Source organism: Daphnia magna, linkage group LG4 (assembly GCF_020631705.1).
Source record: "Daphnia magna isolate NIES linkage group LG4, ASM2063170v1.1, whole genome shotgun sequence".
Taxonomy (NCBI): domain Eukaryota; kingdom Metazoa; phylum Arthropoda; class Branchiopoda; order Diplostraca; family Daphniidae; genus Daphnia; species Daphnia magna.
This window is the reverse complement of record NC_059185.1, coordinates 3,394,973-3,417,231: the sequence shown is the minus strand read 5'-3', so window position 1 is coordinate 3,417,231 and position 22,259 is coordinate 3,394,973. Positions and strand designations below refer to the sequence as shown.

The window sequence follows — 22,259 nt, the reverse complement described above, 5'->3', positions numbered from 1 at the left end:
AGATAATGATGAAACGAAAGACCTAAACTCCGCAACAAAATGTTTGTATGGGAAAAGATTATAATTGTGATTGGAAAATAGCTTACTAGCATGCTTCACTTGACTGTATGCGTGAAAAAAAAACACAAATAAGAAACATCACCAGGTACGAATCCAGCAGGGGGAAGGAAAACTGGTCCGCGGATGTCATCTGTATCAAAACGGGTGGTTCTTGTATGGAAATTTTTGAATTTTAACTGCCAAGTTTTTAAGGCACAAAAACTGTCATTAACGAAAGTATGATGGCACACCCCTTAAGCTTTAACATCCTTCAAATAAACAACAAATTGGAATGCAAAATCAAAATACGATGAAGCAAGCTGCTTCGAATGTTTGGGAGAAACAGGCGAATAAATGTGGAGTCAAATTGAAAAGAAAAAAAACTTGAAAATCTAGACTTCATCTATCCCAGCTTTGTTCCAGCGCATTAATGCGGTTTGGTTAAACCGTTCAAACGTCCAGCGCTGGGTCGGAGACTCATTGTTACACGTCGCAACATAAAGCTCTTTGCGACCTGGATCACAATCCAGACAGCGGGGATTTCCACCATGAATCAACTGCAAAGTTTCCTTTTATACAAATGTAGATTTTAAATATATCGCTAAGTAATATAAAAACATTCATTTTTTTACTGGATCGTAACGCCACAATTGGTTTCCTTGGGACCCGTGGCAGCCCCATAGTAAAACAGGTGCCTGAGCATCGAGGCTTGAAACATCCCAGCACATGGTTCTTTTATGCGGTCGAATATCTTTGTGCCACGTCAAAGCAAATTGCTGTGAAATAGATTTCATTTAAGAAAAAGAAATAACAACAATCCTCCTTTGAATAACAAAGGCCTTCTGTTACCTGTTCACCCGATCTACCAGAACCATCTTTGACGCACGGCTCTAGATTAAAGCGTTCATTTTCCTTCTTGAATTGAGTATCGATGCACAACGCTGTGTCGGCTTTGCTTCGTATCTGGAGCCATTGAAACATAAAACATTTACGTATCCAAATGAGAAATGTTACGGCAAAGCTAAAAACCTCGCCTGATGCAAAATCCGGGGGTTCAATAGGTGGGTATTTCTTTGGCAGGTCAAAGGCAATATTTTTCATGAACCATTTGAACGGCTGAAATAATAAAAAGGAAAAAGTTATTGGGTGAAAATTGATGATCGACGAAATGTCCGAATCACACCTTGCACTGCAGTCGCTCCCGAATTTCGTACTGAGCCGTTAAATCACCAACTTCAAGGTTGCGGTATTGAGGACGGCGCAGATACAAATATTCTTTATATTCATCCATCCATACCTCGGCCACACGCTTGTAATTCTGAATCGAATCAAACCACAAGATTAACAGATATTGTCGGTTTTCCGTTCATTCAAAACGAAAGTACCCTGCCGACAAAATCGCCTTTAGCACTGTTTGGGAATGGGGCATATTTCCGGTAGATGTGCCCAATCCTTGAACAGGGGGCGTCTAACATCTGCCCACCGCATTGCCATATCTGACCATATGAAAATGAAAAATTAATAGCATTGGGAGCGAGTAATCAAGCGTGAAACACGAACGAATTCTTACTTTGAAAGAAAGTTCATATTGTTCACCGCCCCAAATCTCCAAACCCTCATCGTAGCCACCTAATTCGAAAAAGAATTTTTTGCTTATGGCGAAGAGCCCACCAGCCATGATTGGGCTTTTAAAAGGGCCGTGCAGGATGTTTAAGGTCTTCTGGGAGCAATGGCAGCCTTTTGTAAAAAAATTCCCAGTCGAATGCTCCTCGAGCTCCTTCATCTTGTGCTCTGGCATTGAGTTACAATGTTCTTTATTACTTCCTTGGAAGGGAATAATAATAATACGAAACCACTACCTGTAGGCGAACGTCTCAAAATCAATAACGTCTATAAATGGGCAGACTACAGTTCGATAGTCTTCAGCAATGGGGTCTGATTCAATATTCAAAATGAATCGCTCAATCCCAAGTAAAAACGTTATATATGATGAGCGGAACGTCTTTGCTTACCTAACAAAGGTGGAAGCCAGTTGACATTTGCCTCCGAATGGGAATCGAGAAAAATTATGACATCGCCTTTGGCACGGCGAGCTCCAGCCATTCGAGCGCGAATAAGACCGGATCTCTCGGCCAGATGAATGACCCGAACTCTGGGCATATGCTGGGTGACGTAGTCATCCAAAGGTTTTTTGCTGTGTTCTGTATAAATACATAAATTAACTACCGTACATAGCAATTCATCACACTAAGGGGGAGGAGGAAACCTTTCGTGGACGCATCATCGACTAAAATCACTTCCAAAAGGTTGGCAGGTGCTCGATTTAATGCACTGTACGCTGTTCGAAGCAAAACGGAGAAATGCTCATTATGGAATGGAACCACAATACTGGCAGTTGGGAGATCTTCACAATAATTTTGTGCCTTGCAACTTATGAATACAGATAACATGTCATAATTAGACCAAACCAAAGCAAAGATATTAAATTTAAATACAGTAATTTGAGAGCTTACTCTGGATGCCTGATATCCTTTAATGTTCGATTGAGATTAATTCTATCACTGACGAGGGCATTGAAGCCATTGACCTTGTACAAAGCATCTTTAATTTTTTCATCCTCAGGTGATAGGTAGAAAGCCAATCCCTGTTCCCCAGGACCTGACAAAGAAACATTTTACTCAAGACATGGAGACTCTAGGAATTGCTATTTCTCATCTTACCAGTTTTTTTAGACTCTTCTTCAATTTGCTTGTGATTATGCCAATCAACTTTTTTCAAGGAATGAGGTTTCTGTGGTATGACACTTAGGTAGTCAAATAAATACATTTTTAACAGACTAAAGTTCAGATTACCTGCCAAAAGTCACGGGTGTCCTCCTGATAAATTGGCAAATTTGCCAAGGAGTCTTTGAGCCACGAAGCTTTACTTTCAATGTCAACCTTATTGACAACATCTCCTTTTGAAAGCACAAAAACTAAAAGGAGCCCAGATGCCACACAGAAAAGCAAAACTCGAAAGGCCAAACGATAATGTCGCCTCGAAAATGTGATGGCCGGCATTTTCTACCTTAGACACGTTTACAACAACCGGCGCATAAACGACAGAGCTTTGAGCGTGCATACAGCGTAGCACAATAATACGGATTCCCAACTGTCACTGGCTAGGCTACACTTAGTTTAGAATTCAGCTGGTCTCCAGACACACAACTATAGTGAACATCCCTTCGGTTTTCTAAAAGATGACGGTCGCAGATAAGCCAAACGGCTATGTGAAACAGGAAAGTCTGGAATACACGCAAGGCAACAAAGTTACCAACAACAACAGAACAGGTTCCTTTACGACTGTCTGAGTGTGTGTGTCATGTGTGTGTTGTTGGCAGAAGAGTATGAGCTAAAAGTTCATTGACTTTCCGCTAGAGTACCACAACAAACAAGAGGCTATTTGTCGCCTACTTTCACTTAGGTTTTTTTATTGAGAAAACGCGTGATTAAGCAAGTTACGAGCCGTATCCTTTATTAATTACACACCTTCTACTTACACGTACGCAGCAGATGTAGTTGCGGTTTGCCACGGAAAGTTCTCACACATTCTGCACTTTTTTGAAAAGAAACGCGCAAATTTTATTGCCCATAGACCTTGTCACACCTAATAATATATCATATGTTTTATTGTGTGATAGTTTTCTTATACGCGATACAGGATTTACGAATTTTCTTAGAAAGAAAAAAAAAACAATAAAATCAAGGCACCACCACCAGGTTTTAGACTTAAACAAAAACACGATACGGTGAAATAAAGTTTCCAGCTCCACTCCCCCGATTCCAATCGCCAAACAAACAACAAAAATTTGAACAACAAAAAGAACGCGATAAGAAAAATATTCATGCTCGCAATCAGGGGGGATTATCATCAAGAGGTATAAGATAAGACACCAATTTCGTTAAGACACGTGATGGATAAACAAGATTGCTAACTGCAGTCTTGGCAAAGATAAAGAGATTATTTCAAGTCAGAAAAAATCAATTAAGACACTTGGGAGATAATGGGACAACTTTGTCAGGGTTATAACACAAGTGAATGCGGTTGTTCATGGAACTTACCGAACGCAATATATCATAGATATATGGGACACAGAAAAATCGCCCTTCCTGAAACTAATCGATTCCAATGTCACGTCTCGATCAAATCAATTCTCTCCACAAACGTCACACTCTTGCCGCATAAAATAATCCCGAGCTGCTGATGGAAGTAAACACCAGCGCTGTCAAAGGATTACCCGTTTAAAATTTAAAAAACGGATGCGGAAGAGGTGAGTTACGGGATAGTAACGAACTGATGACGGGAATAGAATTGGTGAATCGACGGTCAGTAACCGGGCAACAATTTAAAAAAAAAAAAACAAAAAACAAAAAAACAATGGAGAGGAATGACAAACAAGACAGAAACACATTTGATAAAAAGGAATTCGGCGACACGGGCAAACAACATGGAAATTACCTTCCATGTGGACAAAACGAACGGGTTCAAAACATGAGTGGGGTCAATAAATCTCTTGCAATAGAAAAAATAACACATTTTCTCTTCGAAAGTCAAAGAGAAACCAGACGACAACCAGATCTTGTACATATACATAAACATAACAAATAAAACGATAACGAAAGTTTGTAAACCGCTTAGATACTTTAACTACAGTCAAAGAGCGGATAATAACGGGGAAAAATGAAATTAAATCTTTTAAAAAATAATATACATATATATATATACACATCTGGTTGTTTCTCGTCATGGATAGTGTGATTACAGAGCGTAAGGCTGACAAAACTGGTAGACAAGTCTCTGTGATCGCTCCGTCTTTTTCATGATGCCTTTACGATAGTATTGGCGGATGGAGCGGCTGAGCTTGTCGTAGTTCATGGCCGGCCTGTTTTTACGCTTGCCCCACAGTTTGGCAACCCGAACGCTGTCTTCAATTTTGAACACACCCCTCTGACGATCCAGCCAACGAATGGCTGAGCCGTGAACGGCCGGCTGTGACAGCAATTCTTTCAAAAACTGCCACAGGTGAATGTGTGACCCGTTGGGAGACGGTGTCGGTGCCGTTTGACCCGTCCTACATGATGCCGAAGACCCTGCCCGTTCCTCATCTTCCTCTTCTTCGATTTCTTCCACTATTTATTCAGAAAAAAAAACAAAGAGGGAGGAAAAACAAAGAAAAAGTTGAGTTAAAATCCCAATGAAGAACGAAAAATATTTCACATACTTTCAGAGGCCATATCTTCCGAGCCGGAATGTGTGTGATCCGAATACGGAGAAAGAGCGCCACGTTGAGATGAGGTTGATGCTGGACTGGGGACAGCCAGCAGGTGTTGTCCAGCTGACAGCATACTGTTGGAAGAAGATTGTTGCGGTTGTTGAAGATCCTGCGTGGTGTTGATCCAGCACGCCAGCAGGTCACTCATATCTGCGCAAGGCTCGTCTACCTGAATGGTCGGTACCATTTGCGGAGTGGAAACAGTGGCAGCTTTAGATGCTGCAGCCGCTGCTGCAGAACGCTGATTCCACGCTGAACGCCAAATGTCTAATTTCGCGTATAGAGTATCACCCCCTTGAGGCGCTCTGGAACGAAATTCTTCCTCCGTCAGAGCCACCAAAACTGCACCTTCCATATGGAATCGTTCCAGCGGAATTGGACCCAATGCGCACTGTCTCGACGTCCACAGCAGCCAAGCCCTGACGTCATCCACTGACCATTGGCTGGGATCTTAATAGTTAAAGGGAAAAAGCATTAGCTTAAATTTTCTCCGTTAGATGTCAGCATAGAGAAAAGAGGCGGCAAAACCAATCATCGCTAGGGGCGTAATCAAACAAATCTTTTTTGGGTTTTTCCGAGCGTTATGTCGAAAACAGACGATGACGCCATGCTTAAACTGAGAGAGAAGGGAGCGGTTTGAGGGATTTATTTTTTTTTCCCCATTTGTGACTAGAATTGAAAGAGAGAAACAAAAAACGAGCCTTGACTCGTTACCGTGTAAGGTCGTCTCAAACGTAGCGCAAATGGGGAAAAAAAGGGGGCGGCATAGTCACGGCCGCGCACGCGTTACGATACATTTTGAAGTAAAAATAAAACAACAAAAATTAGTCTCCACATAGAACACGGGACGCAGTGTCTGCTGTCACAGTTGGGAAATCATCAACCTTGGACATCATTTAAAATGAAAACCAAAATCAAACCGCAAGAGAGAAAAGAGAGGAACCAGTTTTTGTTTCCATCGTTAGAGGGGGCGTTTTTGTTCTTTTATTTTCTTGCGATTGGCGCTCTGCCCCAGACGCCATTTTTAGCCCTGCGGGGAGCTTTCCTCCTCTGACCAAAAGAAAATTCAGTCGCCAAAAGATGAAAGAAGATGGACAATCTAACAGAGCGTGAGTCGAGTTTTTAGCTGCAGGAAATCTTAATCTGATGAATTATTCAAAAAAAAAAAAAAAAAAAAACGAGGGCGGTTTCATGAGCCAAGAAGTAAGAAAAAAAAAATCAGTTCTCTTTTTTATTTCTAGTTTTTGCCTTTTATTTATTTATTTATTTTTTTGCATCTGATTGACCTTCCCTTTGGGCGCCCTTTTGTTTCGTTCAAAAAAGGAGAGAAGCAAACAAAAAATAGTAAAAGGGGGTTCCCGCACGAAACGCAGGACGAATTTTTGGCCGCGGGACATATGGGACCTTGGGCCGCCATGAAATAAAATACAGTCGGGAAAAATAATAATAATTGCGAGAGACTTGGAGGATTTTTAGAATCGCGCGCGCTAACATTTTTTTACCATCGAAAGAGAAAAAAAAAAACTGCCTGAGGAGAGAGGTTTTTTTTTTGTTGTCTTCTTTCGGACGTAACTCTTTCGCCCGAAAGGAAAAAAAGACCCTGAGAAGACTGTCGAGCGAGGTCGTTCCCAAGAGTTTGATTTACATACCACGCACCTCTCAGTCAACCACTTGATGGATCGAGATAACGAGAAATCCACGATTTAAAAATAAGAAAAAGAGAAAGATTTTATGTGAGACTTACTGGGAGAGACACCGAGGATCTCGCAGGTGGATCGTACTTCCTCGTTGACCTGTTCCATGACCAGACTGAGAACTGAAGCCAATCCCTGAGCACTGTTAGGATTGCCGTTTGGCCAATAGGCACCATTGGCAGGCTTTTCCGTTTTTATGCTCATCTCCTGATGCTGCTGTTGAGCTGGAGGAAGAGCTGCGATGGCCGATCCGATCTGATTGAGGAATTGCAAATGGCAACGTTGCTGGTAATCGTCAGCGGCCGGGCGGAGGCACTGGCGCAACAGGGCGTGACCTTGGTTCGGCTGCTGCTCTTCCTGCTTAATCGTGATAGGCTTACTACTGCTGATATTGTTATTTTCCTCCAAATCTTTTATGTCGCTGTAGTAATCAAACGTGTAATCGTCCAGCAATTCTTCCAACGATGATGCAGCTACAATTTCGTCTGTTTGCGAGTTATTGCACCCAAGTGGTTCGCTTTTGATGACCATTGGCGGCGATCGGTTGTAATCCGACCAATAGGACGGTGGCGAATAGTTCCACGTGGAGAAGGTGGGCGACGAAGGCACAGTCTGTCCGCCAGCGTAAGGCACTTCCAGGAAGTTTTGCCCACCACCGTTGTGTTGTTGTTGTTGATTAAAATCCGCCAACGTCGACGATGCCTGGATGGCGGCGGAATTCGGCTGCTGCATCAGAGGCTGCGGGAAGGCAGCGCTGCAAGGCACCAACTGAGCCATCTGTTAGCCGTCAACATTCCATATAAGCCAAACAATCCAAATCAAATTCAACTTGTGAACCTCTTCAGGGGAGTCGCACAATATTACTGGAAATCAATGGCGTCGTCGAATTTAAATCTACTTTTGTTTATTTCTTTCTCTTTCTAAGTTTTTTTCCTTCTGCATTTCACGCCCACCAGGGAAAGAACTTTGGACAAAGATAAACATCAATTCTTTTCTTCTTTTTAATGGTTGGAAGGGAGGGAAATTTAAAATTTTGGGGAGGGCAAGCAGTAAAGAGAAAGTGGGTCGCAGTTGACGTCAGAATAAGAGAAACAAAATACAAAATAAAAAAGCATCTAGCTTCCCTCCCTAAAGGCTTTCTTCAGGAGAAAGCTTCACCTGAAAATCAGCTATTTTCTCTAGTTTCTATTCGTATGTGACTTTACTTGACATTCCAGTTTCACAGGTGATAATTTTTTTTTTTGCTGTCCAAAAATAAAGAAAAAAAAAGAACGTTTTGGACTTACCGAGTCTATCGGGCTGTGAGGATAAACGAGCATTCTGGAAACGTCTTTTCTTTTCGAAAATTCGTCGAAATCACTGCCAAATGTAGAAATCACCAAGTTCAAAATATGACGACCCAACGTGAAATTAAAAAGTCAAAATAAAAATATCTGTTGGGACGAAATAAAAGTAATCCTCAAGTACGTGGGGAAGAAGTTTAAAGGTTGTGTGGCGTACTAAGGAGAGAGCGATTCGATGCGACCTGCACTCATGACGATCCAAACTCGACTGACGTCACAGAGGGCGGCAGCCAGCAACTAAAAACCAAAAATCCAACACACGTACACACTAGAAACTTTTTTGCGTTGCCTCCCTCTGTTTGTGCCTGGTGGTCAGGGGTACCAAGCCGCTGGCTATGACTCCATTGCATTCTTTTTTTCTTTCTTTTCTCTTTCAACTGGTTTTGTTTAGTAAATTACCTTCGTTCACATATACCAAACAACCGGAATATTTTTGAACAAACTCCAAAAAATGAACTTTGATCTGCATATGACTGAGTACCTCAAACACCTGTGTAAATTGCTTGTTCAATTTAGAAACGTAACGAATCCGACATAAAGTGAAAAGTCGTAAAATTAGTAAACAGATTAACTCATTTTGACTCATAGAATCGAGCAGTGAAACGTTTGGCTCTACGTTTCCATATTGCATGACAACTCAGTATGGGTAGCAGGGACGAGCAAGGACAGTGCAAGTTCACGTTCACCTCGCTCATCTGTTCGTTTATCTTTTCATCCACGGGGTGGACAAGTGTTTCTTTCTCCAACGCCTGCAGTTTTATTTAAATTTTTTTCTTTTTTTTTCCCCTATTTTTTTCACAAATAGTATATACAAAAATAAAATATATTTTTATTCATTTTTTTAAAATCACAAATAAAAAGAGACAGATTTTTCATTTGGTTTGAAACAATTCCAAGGGGGTCACGCGGATGAGTGTAAACTCCATTGTGGTGGCGCTACTGTCGATCTTTAAACTCTTGAACCATGGCGCTTCGGGATTGACGTCAAACAGTGGTAGCAAAGCAGTTTAAACGTATTTACATTTACTGATTAAGACACATATGCACATCTTTAATCGAAACCTTTATCAAGTATGTACACAGTGACATGCTGAATTCCTTTCAAAGCAAAACATCGAACCACTAAGGTGAGGAAGAAAACGGCCATGTTTTTTGGGGGGATGGAGGAGAGGGCGATCAGGTGGTTAAACAAAATCATCTGTTTTGAATTAATCAAGTTTTGGCTACAGTTGTTGCTTTAAAAAAATAATAATAACACGAGTGACTGGCTAGTTTTTCCCCGTCCACTGCTCTCCATCTATCAGGTGTGGTCATCTGTTTTGGGCGGCCATTACTCATTCGACTCATAAATATTCTAAGCCAATTTAATAGTTTCTAAATTATACTCACGTAGCAAGTGTGTACGACCGCTACCAGGGTTCTTCCCCCTTTTTGAAAAAAGTTTATCTATCATCTTCATTCTTTCACTGATTTTTCAAAAGCATTTTTTAATAATATATGTACAGTGTAAAACATGCTGCTAGACATTTTCACTTTCTTTTGTCAGGTTTTTCGTACGGTGGGAAAAGGACGGAAGTGTCAGATCATCACATCGCCAAAGGGATAGAACCATCTTGCCCTATTCAGCATTGAAACACCTTCTTTCCCAAAGTTTGATGGGGGACGAAAAAAAGGAAAAATCATTGTATGCGTATTAGTCTAGTACTACTTTTTTTGGCCTAGCCCATTCTCTTCTTCCGGCAAAATGATGATTTGCGGGCGGCAAATATTTATGATAAAGTCAAATGACTTGCATGTTTGTTTTTTTTTGTGCTATTCTTCACAGTTCTATGGCAAGAAGAACTAGCATGGCTAATTCACTGCAAAAGAATATTGGGGTATTTTTGTATTCTTCGTCCCGAAACTGAAGATAATAATTTTTTTTTCTACATTATTTCAGGTGAAAAAAAGAATTTGTCATCTTTCCGAAGAGTTCACAAAATAATTCGGACAATATAATTATGCGCGTAAGGTTAGTGTGTTGCTATATATTATCGTTCGTGCAATGACTCCGGATCTTCTTGCTAACCATTTTTTTTTTTTTTCCGATTTCAAACACACAATATTTTGCTTTCAGGTTGTCACACACTATCCGGAATCTCACACATCCTCTACAATATTTTTTTCTTAACCAGAAATGTTGTGTACGTTGTGGTTTTACTACGACGGCAGCGTCATATCCCTTGGAAAAACACAAGAAAAATCGTAAGGCAACAGCGTAATCGACGAAAAACCACAAGGTTTCCGATAAAATAACAAAGCAACTTGTTTTTTTTTTTGAATTCGTTCTCTGTGGCTCTTGGTTAAAGGCCTATATGGTGAAATTGGAATGCGTGTTAGCGACCCTGTCCTGAATTTGTTGCTGGGCACAGCCGAGCAAACCGGTTAACGCAACCCAATAAAGAAGAAAATTGAAGTTTGATATGCCACTACCTATGAAATATACCTAGACATTGGGAGACACAGTTGGCTAATCACAGCGGAGAACAATGCAGCTGGTTTGCAAATTGTGTCAACATGGATCGACAACTTGCCAAGGTAAACAGCAACGCTAGTAATAAATAGATATGCTCGCACATCAGATTCGGACCAAAAAGATGATTGAACGATTAATTCAAATGGACTTGAAGGACGACATTTGTTGTCAAGTTAAAGTATAACCTAATTTTTTTTTTGCGAACTATTTCGTTCGGTGGTTGCAATAGTTTTTTTAGACAAAAAAAAACACCCACGCAGAAACACGTCCCGCCAGTTTGCGTTTTGTCTTAAAGTAGGACAGGAAAAGTAAAGATATTTCTTCAGTTTTTACGCAATCGTCGGAGCGTGAATTTTGAGCGCAAGGAATCGAGAGGAGAGAGTTTTCTGGTGCTTATGCGTGATCTTCGTGGAAAATGGCCAATTACTTAGTTTATGCAGGTTTCGGACATCCACGTGTGTTTCGTAAAACTGACCAAAAACAGCAGTGAGAGGTGAAGCTGTAAAATCAGGTCAAGATTCGACTTTCTCAATCAATGTCTTAATCTTTTATATTTTGACGTTTTTTTTAAAGCGATGGTGACATCCTGTGGGCCGTGGCGCCACATTCGACTTTTTTGGAAGTGCGGGCTGAACACAAACGTGCTGCAATAATAGTAATTATATTTATATGTCTATAGAACTGGCGGACTAGTAGGAACTCACAGTATATACCGCAGCTATTATCATATGGCCAGCAGGTAGTAGTTTTGGTTCTTTTCAAGTCATCTTGAGGATATGCCGATATATAAAAACAGCGCGCGTCTCCGGGTTCAGTTCATAATCACACACACGTAATACGCATTCCATCGCAATGTGGTAGACTGTAGAGACTGAGTGTTCCAGGCTTTGCAGCTTTTCATCAAGAACGGGATTTTCCTCAAACGTAAAATTTTTTTTTGAAGAAATTCTTTTTTCTTTTCATGGAAATGTTTGGACAAATGTAATTCGATGACAATTTGTTTTAATTCTTTTGAAACAATTTATTTTAAAATTTAGTTGCCATGCGGGTGGGACACACAAAAAAAACGAATTCGATTAAAATCGCAATTTTCAATGTCCCCGCGGTCATGTTTTTATCTGATGGCGACGAGCAATTCTTGGACGCGGTTTTGGAATTATTCACACCAGGTAGCTATATAAAAAAAAAATACCCCTGTCTGTTGCATGCATTCTTTTTGATTAAAAAGAAATATTTTTTTACTGCTGGAAGCAGAGCCAGGAACCGTTCTTTTTTTACTACTAGATACTACTACTCAGCTATTTTGTTCAAAAGAAAGCAAGAAACGAAAAAGAATTTTATTTCGTTTCTACCTGCGTCGTTGGATGGCAAGAAACATTTGACCTTGTCTGTTGTGACGGAAAAGCCAACGACGATGACCAAAAAGCACAAAGAGATAGAGAGCTCGTTTCAATGCCACGTCCTTGTCCTCTGTTATTTGTTTTGTTTGTTAAACTAACCTCTTCTTCTTTACAGATTGGATTCCACCATTTTCGAACGAGTGCTGGCTGTTGCCTATCTCATATTATCTATAAACTGAATAGTCTGATAAGTGATACATGTCGAAACACATCCACATTTATCACCGTCTGCGTAGACCAACTGCAGCGACATTTACCCAAATGGTCAAACGGAGGCTACGTGGTGTTACACGATGGCTCGCATATCCTGATTAGAAAAAAGAAAAATACGATTGATATTCGTGACGCAAATCGCAGCTCATGACGATCTGCCTTTTATTTGATTGCCTATCATTATTGTCACTGTCTGTGTGCAATAGGGCAAACAAACCTAATGCTGCATTGCTGTAGAACGCAGGTTATCTTGTTATATTCACACTGCGACAGTTGTCGACCTAACGTTATTTTTTTTTTACAAGGACAACCTATCCGTAGTGGGAACTCGTGCACATTGTTTTCTACCCAACTGATAATGTTCAACGTGTCGTAATTGGCGTGTAGCCTACACAGTTCGGCTTTTCTTCTGTTTCGTTCTGCCGCTATTGTTTCGTCCAAGTAAACCGGTTACGGGCATAGGTGCGCCTGTGCATCGATGAAATAGGGAGGGAAAAAAAACACAATCACGTGACTGGCAGCCTCTTTTTTTTGTTATCTTAACTAGGATTTTGTCTCAAGGAGAGTCAGATATAGAATAACTATGGCGTTACACATTGCAGATTATCTGCTACGTGCAACTTTAGGAACTGAAAGAGGGGGGGAAAAATCCGTAAGCACGCAACGATGTGTAATAAAAGGAAAAAGATTTTTTAATAAAATGTATAGCGTCTTTTGCAACATAATACTAAGGAGGAAAACCAGTTTAAAGGGGATTAACATGCCGGCGCACCTGTGTGTCAATAATAATAAAAAAGTGACACACGCAGACAAAGTGGACGTATTAGTTTAAGTCTGATCACGGTTGACTTGCGTGAAAAATTCGTCTAGGCTGGTCGTGTTACCTGCGGATGTGAATCGCCTGTTTATTAAAGCAACAAAATTTTGATGATTCGGCAATGTTACCAAAGAAAGAAAAACTCAATAAAAAAAAGCATGCCGATTTAAAACTTTTTGCTCGAAAGAAATGACTGCATGACGTAATTTCAATTACATTGTCGGTGTCTTTTTTTTTCTTTCCAAGTTGTCACATAAAATTATCGCACGCTTTTTATCTCGTTGGCATCAAGGGTAGAACCACCACAAATTTTTTAAGATTTGTTATCGTGATAGGAAAAAAAATGCGTTTTTCAAAAAGTTCCTTACGACTGTTTAGTTATGCTTGAGTGTTCCATGTTCGTCTGGCCAGGATCAAAACAAGTGAATCGCATTCGCAGACACGAACGCCTCGTAATATAACAACCAAGAGAACATACCAAAAACCTCTTGAATATTGAGAAAAGTTCCAATACGTCAAAACAACAAGAAATTAACTAAGGGGAAAGAAAAAGAATAATATTAAAAATAAAAAAGGTTAATTTTTATTTCGCCTGTAGAATGTCCCTTTTTTCTTTGAAAGGAAAAATAGAAAGAATTTGGTCGATGGATAAGAAATGTTTAATCGGCAATTCTTGGAAGGCATTTTTTTCTTCCATTGTTTACTTTTTGTACGTAATGTAATGTCGGCACGCTCTGTGTGAAACGCCAAATAGGAACGAAAAAGGTCTGCTCTGTCTAGTCTAGCAAGCTCATGGTATATACAGTGCTATATCTGACTACACCAGCCATAAAAAAGCGAAATACACACAGCAAAAAATAAACGCCAAAATCCCGTGTGTGTGTGAACTTACCTTGGCAACGAGAAAATTTACTGTCTCGAAGGGGATGAACAACGATGAGGAATAGCTCCGGGCATCAAGTCTACCACTAACTCGGGAACGTGATGATGCAAGCAACGCACACACAGACACAAAAACGAAATGATCCTTTTTTTTTCTCGCGTACACACACACCACCTGATGGTGTGTGTACATATATCTACAGTAAATAAATATACATAAACAATTTCCTGGTGCATATTTGATTACATGGTCGCAGGCTTTTTTTTGTTCTTCAAATTTTTAACGACCGTAGACACCTTGGGTTGCTTTTCTTGCAAAATCTAAGCGCGTCATAAGAAATTAACAAATTTTTTATAGCTAAAACAAAGGGTTGGTTATGTATGGAAAACGGTTATGAATTTTTCTTATGTCTTAATGATTGACGAATGCCCGTTTTTTTTCTCGCACACACACGTGTGCTTTAAGAACGATAATGATTCTGTTTTTTTATCGCATTCCAATGGCCAGTCATCGCAGAACGTGCAATTCTTCCTGCCAAGTTAAAATGCCTGTTCGTTACGCGTTCAATAGATGGCATTATAAGTCAGATGGAGAAAAATAAGGGTCTAGTGGGGGGCTTTTTTGGCAATCGAATTATTGCCATCGGAAACGGGAATAAAATGAGGAATGTAGTAATTTTAACAAAACAAAAATCCCTTTAGGCAGTGTCTGAGTCATCAACATAACCACACTCTCTTTCTCGACTTTTTTTTCTTTCTTTCTTTCTTTACGTAAAAACATTACTGTATTGAGAAATATACTCCGAGGCCTCAGATTGCCTCATGTCTGTGGCATCCGCACACAAACCAATTCAACGTGACGTGCAAAGAAAAAAAAAAAAAAAAAAAAGGAGAGGGGGAGAGGACGAGCCATTAACACAATATGTTGCAATTTCATCTTAAAGGCTTATTAATGTTGCAGCAATTAAGAACATATTTTTTCTTTAAACACAATAATAATAATAAAAGAGGCCAATGATAGAGGCATGTATGATTAGAACCACAAACCTCCATCATCATCCTCATCACGGGAAGACGAAGGTCGGTTCGAATGGTGCCGACTTCGTCCTTTATTATTGACGGCAGGTTGATCGTCGCGAATTTCACCTTCTTCCTCCGACTCGCTGACTTGCAAGTCATCACGGATATCCTCGTCTTTACTAGGACCACAAGAAAAGAATTCCGCTTCTGGATCATAATTGGCATCGACATCCACATCCATAGCCACTTCTTCTAACTCTTCATCGTCATCTTCCTCGTCTTCTTCCTCTTCTTTCTCACTAGCAGAAAACTGAAGATCGTCCAAAACGTCACTCGCTTTCCGTTTGGATCCGCGGGGTGAAGAGAGACTGACCCGCGGAGAATTGTTCTTCCCACCCGGTGACCTGTTAAGAATCCCATAAATATTGCAGGTCAAAATAATATGCGCACATTGTTTTGAAAACGAAACAAATTTGGTACCCTTTATTCTTCGCTGGACGCCCGCGTTTGCCCTTGGGTTTGACAGCAGTTGAAGGCCCAGGTTGGGCAAAATTAATAGATGAAGACTTTCGGCTCTTTTTGGGAGCACGAACGGGTGTTTCAACATCTGGATCCCATTCGTCTTCACCTGGACGATCTGGTAGATCAACCATGTCCATGGAATCCATCATGTACTCATCTTCGTAACCTTCTTCGCCCACATCGAGGAAATCGTTTTCAGCTTGTTCCATGGCTTTTTTCTGCGCAATGCGGATGTTACTCTCAAGCTGAGTTAAATGTTCGTCGTACTGCGACGTTTTTCAAGGAGAGAAAAAAAAAAGCATTTGCTTTTAGTAAAAAACCCTTAAAAGGGATAATTTGTTTGGGGGTTTTGCTTACCTCTTCAAGAGTTTCACGACAAATGCGTCCAAGAGCTCTGGCTTTCTCGGTAAATTGAGATTCCTCTCCATTATAGGCAATACTATTCTCCAAGATAAGGTCGACATCGTACAGGAACTCTTCGCGATTGTGGTACTTGTGCGCTTTTACTTTCTTGGCCACCGTTTCCAAATCCATTGGATTTTTGACGATGCTGTAGTAATCTTTGACGAACTTTTTGTTGACAGGTTTCAGGAAAGGCCAAGCTTCTGGCAAAGGTTTTAACTTTCCGTTGATAATGTTGTCCAATACGTAAGAAAAGGCCACCTGATCGTCATCGTCCAGTAATGGATTAATAGCCTTTTCGAGTCTCATGAACCTTTCCTCCTTTTGGGAGAGACGTTCGATGCAAAGGTCCAACATTCGCTTGGCTGCTGTTGTCAAGATACTCTTCTCGCCATTGTACAAGGTCGAATTCTCAAAAATGAGATTGACGTCAGACAAAAAGTCTTCGCGACTCTGGTAACGCTTTTGGCGCAAGGCTTCCCGAATAGTTTGAAGGTCCATTGGTCGAGTTACTATCCGGTAATAGTCCGGTACCGTCTTGCTGCTCACCGGGAAAAGGAATGGCTGGACGTCGGGTAGTTCACGCATTTCATTTAGAATTTCTTCTAACATGGTGGAAAGCGTTACTACTGGATCAGTTCGTCTTCGATTAGCAGTTTTAGTTGTATGTCGACTCAGGTAATCGCAATGCGTAACTGTTCCAGCCCGTCTTCTTTTCCGACCTGACATGGCTTCCTTGGGTACTATTAAAAATTAACACTCGGATTATCCTAAAAATCTTTCTAAATAAAGCAATAAATATGTTTCAACCTTTAAGCACTAGAGAACGTCGTTTAATCTCTTCTGCGTGCTTGACCAGCTTGCCCGACAGTTTCACTTTAGTGCCGTCAACGTTGACGAGTTCCTCATCTTCGCTAAAGATTTGTTTCTCAATTTCTTCTTCTTGGTCTTCCGTCATGGCAACAACCATTGGCGGTAGTGGAGTGGTATTCTGATAAAGTGGGCAAGCTTTATTGGTTCTCATATGACCCACCTGATGAGAATTACAAATTGAATAAAAATCCTAAAGATGTCTCTTTCATAGCGATTTACCTGGCCACAAGCACCACATTTCATTTTAAGATCAGGCTTCATTTTGACCTTGCGACGACGATTGTTCACAATACCCAATTTCTCCTTCTCCTGATTACGTTTCAACCGTCTGAGTTGCTCCTGGATTCGACGTTTCTCACGTTTCATTTCTTCTTTCTGGTGCTCATCGGGTGTGGCAAATTGTTTAATAAATGCATCATCTTTCGTTGTTCGAATACGGACGTAGGTGTCGATGATGGCCGGTTTGCGAACCAATTCCACTCGGGTATATTCTTTACCCTCGGCATTTTTAAATGTTCGGAAAATTTTGAGCACTCGGCCAGCCTGGCCGGCTCCAGCCAGTGGGGGCTGCGACGAGCTGTCTTCATCATCGAGTCCCACGCGACTCTTGTCCTTCTTCATTCCTCCCGAGCCTTCGCCAAGGATCATCTTTTGCAATTCGCGACGTTCATGTTCTTCGCGTTCGCGACTTAATTGACTAGAAGTCTTTTTATTAGCCAGCATGTTTTCAATGTTTTTACCCATTTCTTCGATATCAGAAATGTCTTCTTCCTCTTCGCTTTCACCTTCGTCAGTTGACAATACTTCGCCCGAAGCCAAGACGCGATTTTGAAGATCAAAGATGCGCTGACATTCTTCCTTGTATCGCTCCTGATGTTCGGCTATAGAAAAACGATTACCACGCGAGAACTTGTCCATTCCTTCCTCGCCGGCTTTGGCCTTTTCTGTCGACAGCGTTCGAACAACATCGATAACTTCCCAACGAGAAAGCTTCTTAATTTCCTCTTCGGGAACACCGTGCTTTCGTAAGATCGCTTTGGCGTTATTCAGAGACAATCGACGTAAATCTGCGTCAGTACCCGTCACAATACGTTTAGGTTGGGATTCCAACTCTTCTTTGTTAATTGTCGGTTTGTTTGGTACACGAACGTAGGAGAAACCTTCACCGCAACCGGTAGGATCCGCGGGACCCGTTAATTGCAGTAAGCATTTGTTTTTCATAGCCTGGACGTAAGCGCGAGTCGTGTTCCAAGGGGCAACCTTGACTTCATCGTCCATTTTTAGTTGCTGGTCTTCATCGTCATCCTGTTCCGGAGCAAAGAGGAATTTTTCGCCGTATCCAGCGTCTTTTAACCGCTGTTCGGCAGCAATCATGCTGAAATATGCGCAACATTGCTCCGGCGATACCAATGCCCGCAGTTCTTCTTCAGAAGGTAACCGGAAATCCGGTCGCAGTACCCACCTGTTGAATGAAAAATGGATAGTTTAGACATCCGGTTGACTTTTTATCGCAACACATAATACCAATTGGAATCAACTCCAGTACGTTTGAAGTCTGCACAAAGTTTCAGTCGTTTGCGAATGCTGCTTTCCGAATGGGCTGGAAAAGCCCTTTTAATGTCGTCCATTCGAATACGACGTGGAGTGTCAGGACTTTTCCAAAAGAGTCGATAAATGAATACCTATTCACATATTTAAAAACACAAAAACAATTAGCTTCTGTGTGTCAATGGAACCACATTTAAAACGATGATCGATAAGCACCTGAAGGAAGTCACGGGTGAAGTTATTTGCTCGTTTAGAGTTTGGACCAGGCACTTCGTACAGCGGGCATTCCTGGCCGACAGTATAGAAAGCATCGACTTCGCGGATGTGGTACGTTGTCCGCGTCCGGATAACCAGAAAATCTGTTGGAGCCAGCTGATGCTCGTAAATTGGCGCACGATACATATTGTTCTCAATGGCTTGGATGGACTGGCCCGGGTGGAGTGTACCCAAAAACGGTGACGTGTGAGCATACGCTGTTTCACCGTATTTGTACTGTGGAGGTCCAGTGTCTTTGACCGCTCTGTTGATGTAAAATTATTTTTTATTTCTGTTAGAATCATCATTGCATAAGAAAAAATCTCACTTTCGTTTGTAGTAGTTTTTTAGCCTGGACGACATGCCCACTTGACTGATCAAAGGCGGATGTTCCTCACAGTATTCGAGCAGAATGAGATCACCGTCTTTACCACTGAGGTCCTCAGGTGTCCGCATGAAAAATATGTCACCACCGCCAGCAGCCATTCGCTCGAGCTCCCGTTGTTTAGCCATTTTTCTTATGTGCCGCAGAAGCGGATGAACTGGATGAGGACCAGGAGTTGCCAATGGTCCGTGGGAATAGCGCTTAAGCGGCGGACGATGGAAACTTCGCAGTTTCATTATAGACAAGTGGGTAGGAATAAAAGGAGCTTGAAGTTCAACCACGGGAGTCGAATGTTGAATGATATTTCCACCGGTACTGACTAAAAATAGAATTAAAACATGTAGTCCCTAACAAACAAATCTTGATCAAGGAATATTACCTTTAATAGCTGCCTCAGTTGCTTTCGCTGCATAAAATTCGTCGTTTGAGATGTTGTACGGATCTTTATCATTATTCTCAGAAGGAGGGGGTGGCGAATCATCTTCCAATACATTAATGACGCCAGCTTTTCCCAGCAGTAATTTGGATTTTCGAACATGAGGATGGGGAATTTTAACTTTGACAGGCTGTTGCACGTAGGCCTGTTTGGTGGCAGGATCGATATCGTCAGGAATCGTTAAGATGACATTTTCATCATTCGTGTCGAGCGTTAAAATCTTGGGTTTCGGCATCTCTGTCATGTTTTCACTGTCCCATATGATATCATCTTCCCATTGGCCAAACACCAACTCATCGTTCTCGACTGGGAAAATTGAGTGCCAAACGTCGTCGGCTGCCTCTTCAACGGCTGCAGCAGCCGCGGCGGCCGCAGCAGCAGCAGCTGCTGCTGCCGCCGCTCCTCCGGGTTTATTATTGGCTGATTTTGCACCACCTTTTGCTCCGGGAGTTGCAGCCTTACCAGTTGCGGGGGTTGCAGCAGGGGCAGCTTTCTGTGTTGCCAGACGATTTGTAGCCGTAGGTAACCATCCAGAGGCCAAACCACCCTTTGCATTCAATTTCTGCATCACTTTGTGCTTAATATCGTCACCGTTCCAGACTACATCGTCTTCCCAATTTAACTGTGTAATCATATGGAAGGCTTCATCTGGGAATTTAAAACTAGGCAGCTCCTGGCCATCTTCATCGGCGCTATTGGGATCTTTCCGCTTTACTTTAAAACCATAGTCAAACTCTTCGCCTGTTGAGAGCATAAAAAAAGTTAGCATACACACAGAAAGGAAAACTATATGACGGTAAAAACAAACCTGTTTCGGGAACTCCAAGAATGTCGTACCAAAGCTGAGCTGGACCAAACCTCCAATCTGCAACACTTGGGCCCTTGTCATCATCAGAGTTTTTAATGTTACTAAGAGCATTAGGATCTTCCAGAGGTTTTAGAAAACGTTCTTCATCATCTGGTCTGCATTTATCTGGAGTAGGGGTTGGACCAAATTTGAAAACAATTTCAGCAGGTTCAACTTGTTCTTCATCAAAATCTTCATCTAACTTTTTCTTTTTTCTCTTTTTCTTAACTCCTCTCCAAATCTGAGGGAGGCTGCTTGGTTTACCAGGCCCAAAGAGTCTGGAAAAGCACAGGACTTTGTCAGGCCGGAAATCTGGGAATAGCTCTCTCACATCAATATTTGCATATTTGGAAGGGAGCATGGCTGCCAACGGTGTTTCAAGCCTTTTTTTTGCTTCACTAGCCGACAGGCTTTTGGAAGTTGGTGTAGGAGGTGGTGGCATGAGAATTGAATCATCCAGGTAAGGCCCTCCCTCATCTTCTGCCAACTCATTGATATCAGAATAATCTTCAGCAGTAGGGGATTTAGCTCCATCATCATCAGAATCAGCACTATGATCTTTGCTCCCAGAATCACCTTCTCTGATGACAGTTTCAAGCATTGACATGAAGCCAAATCGTCCAAGAGTGGCCAGCTGACGTTTAGATTCATCATCAAGGATATCTGCTTCGAGTTTACCCTCCTTGTCGATGTTACCAAATAGGAAGCCGGTAAGGTTCAATCCTGATGGTCTTCTATTCCCGCCGTTTTCCTGAGATGACTGCGAATCATCATCATTATTATCTGGACTATTGCTCAAGTCCCCATCATCATCACTGCTATGATTTTCGTTTTCTTCGTCACTACTGGGCATCTTGGGTAGATAATATGCTACGCTACCAGACAAATTATACAACCATAACAAATAATGATTGTTATATCACTCTTTTTGTTCACCAAATAATACACACGGCTATCGAAGCCTAAACGTCCCTTGATAGTAAATATAGCAACGTTGTCAGTTCTGATCATGCCAAAACAGTTTAATTTTAACTAATTATTCATTTAATACTTCTGTAGTCGTTCAGCGATTTCAGTGCATAAATAAAGAAAAACGAATAACCGTAAATATACGTGACCAGGTTTCATGTTAATCCTGATGACGTCAGTACTTATAGGGAATAGGGAATATGTAGGTTATATGCGCCATGTAGTTGGCAACGATCCAGAACTTTCTAGTTTCGGTTTCGGCCAGATTTTTATTATTATCATTTTTAAAATTAGAAAATGTTTTACTCGATTAAATTTCTTCAAGATATTATATAATGGCTGATTACATATTTCGATTCGAGTTCATCGTAGGTCATTGAGTTCGAAGTGCAACCCATAGGGGATTCCTCCCTTCTTTGATTAAGCGAAAAAAAATTTTGTGCAAATGGCGCCAAAAGGGCGGCATTATTCCCCCATCCTTGTCACGTGAAAATGCCTAGGGCTTTTGTAAAATCCGTTAATAACGGATTTTTGGATTGGTCCACCCTAGTATAGAGTTCATCGTACTTTTTTCAAGGCCTGCTAAATAAGGTAATTGAAGTTGATTTAGTATAGGTGGCGCGGCTTACAACTCATTTGAAATCACCCGATTTACAGAAAGTTTCTCCAAAATATGATTATATGGATCGTGAATATTCTCGCTAAAAATTCAGATATTTAAGAAATTAATAAAATGGGTGATTTTGAGATCGCTGACGGAGGAAAAGGTAGATAGAATAATCACAAAG

At 41.2% G+C, this 22,259-nt stretch overlaps 3 protein-coding genes and 1 long non-coding RNA gene across 11 annotated transcripts; 1 reads left to right on the top strand and 3 right to left on the bottom strand.

The window, feature by feature from the left end:
- Positions 1 to 86: 86 nt before the first annotated feature.
- LOC116921496 (putative polypeptide N-acetylgalactosaminyltransferase 10) lies at positions 87 to 3,439 on the bottom strand. Its single transcript, XM_032927828.2, is given in 14 exon segments — positions 87 to 608; positions 672 to 815; positions 889 to 1,002; positions 1,069 to 1,155; positions 1,223 to 1,357; positions 1,425 to 1,535; positions 1,610 to 1,747; positions 1,749 to 1,830; positions 1,899 to 1,974; positions 2,052 to 2,240; positions 2,306 to 2,469; positions 2,553 to 2,697; positions 2,760 to 2,829; positions 2,892 to 3,439. Coding segments are annotated over 14 exon segments (1,839 nt in total). The 5' UTR covers positions 3,099 to 3,439; the 3' UTR covers positions 87 to 431.
- Positions 3,440 to 3,688: 249 nt separating this feature from the next.
- On the bottom strand, positions 3,689 to 8,982 carry LOC116921499 (DNA-binding protein D-ETS-4). Its single transcript, XM_032927838.2, has 5 exons — positions 8,512 to 8,982; positions 8,331 to 8,403; positions 7,095 to 7,821; positions 5,300 to 5,800; positions 3,689 to 5,207 (listed from the first exon to the last, which is right to left on the bottom strand). Exons 2-5 carry the CDS (start codon positions 8,361 to 8,363, stop codon positions 4,837 to 4,839), a joined length of 1,632 nt encoding a protein of 543 aa, XP_032783729.2. The 5' UTR covers positions 8,364 to 8,403; positions 8,512 to 8,982; the 3' UTR covers positions 3,689 to 4,836.
- A 296-nt stretch (positions 8,983 to 9,278) lies between these two features.
- Positions 9,279 to 14,320, top strand: LOC116921527. Of its 8 annotated transcripts, none has more exons than XR_006645491.1 (7): positions 9,279 to 9,514; positions 9,934 to 10,264; positions 10,327 to 10,398; positions 10,504 to 10,631; positions 10,736 to 10,964; positions 11,940 to 12,071; positions 12,157 to 14,320. It is a non-coding gene; the product is annotated as an uncharacterized LOC116921527 (long non-coding RNA). The 8 variants fall into 8 exon arrangements; XR_006645490.1 differs by having other exon boundaries at positions 10,504 to 10,666; XR_006645489.1 differs by having other exon boundaries at positions 10,504 to 10,964.
- Positions 14,321 to 14,980: 660 nt separating this feature from the next.
- On the bottom strand, positions 14,981 to 21,495 carry LOC116921483 (transcription initiation factor TFIID subunit 1). Its single transcript, XM_032927802.2, has 10 exons — positions 20,464 to 21,495; positions 19,599 to 20,396; positions 19,163 to 19,538; positions 18,796 to 19,099; positions 18,556 to 18,713; positions 17,251 to 18,493; positions 16,969 to 17,191; positions 16,114 to 16,901; positions 15,715 to 16,022; positions 14,981 to 15,638 (listed from the first exon to the last, which is right to left on the bottom strand). The coding sequence occupies exons 1-10, from the start codon at positions 21,353 to 21,355 to the stop codon at positions 15,248 to 15,250; spliced, it is 5,481 nt and encodes a 1,826-aa protein (XP_032783693.2). The 5' UTR covers positions 21,356 to 21,495; the 3' UTR covers positions 14,981 to 15,247.
- Positions 21,496 to 22,259: the final 764 nt, after the last annotated feature.

Excerpts from the sequence above, each read along its gene's own strand:
- LOC116921499 (XM_032927838.2), bottom strand. The coding sequence starts at position 8,363 with ATGCTCGTTTATCCTCACAGCCCGATAGACTCG. Across the intron at positions 7,822-8,330 it reads CTCACAGCCCGATAGACTCG|ATGGCTCAGTTGGTGCCTTG; the intron begins GTAAGTCCAAAA and ends GACGGCTAACAG. Across the intron at positions 5,208-5,299 it reads GGAAGATATGGCCTCTGAAA|TGGAAGAAATCGAAGAAGAG; the intron begins GTATGTGAAATA and ends CTGAATAAATAG.
- LOC116921483 (XM_032927802.2), bottom strand. The coding sequence starts at position 21,355 with ATGCCCAGTAGTGACGAAGAAAACGAAAATCATAGCAGTGATGATGAT. Across the intron at positions 20,397-20,463 it reads TCTTGGAGTTCCCGAAACAG|GCGAAGAGTTTGACTATGGT; the intron begins GTTTGTTTTTAC and ends TGCTCTCAACAG. Across the intron at positions 17,192-17,250 it reads AATGTGGTGCTTGTGGCCAG|GTGGGTCATATGAGAACCAA; the intron begins GTAAATCGCTAT and ends AATTCTCATCAG.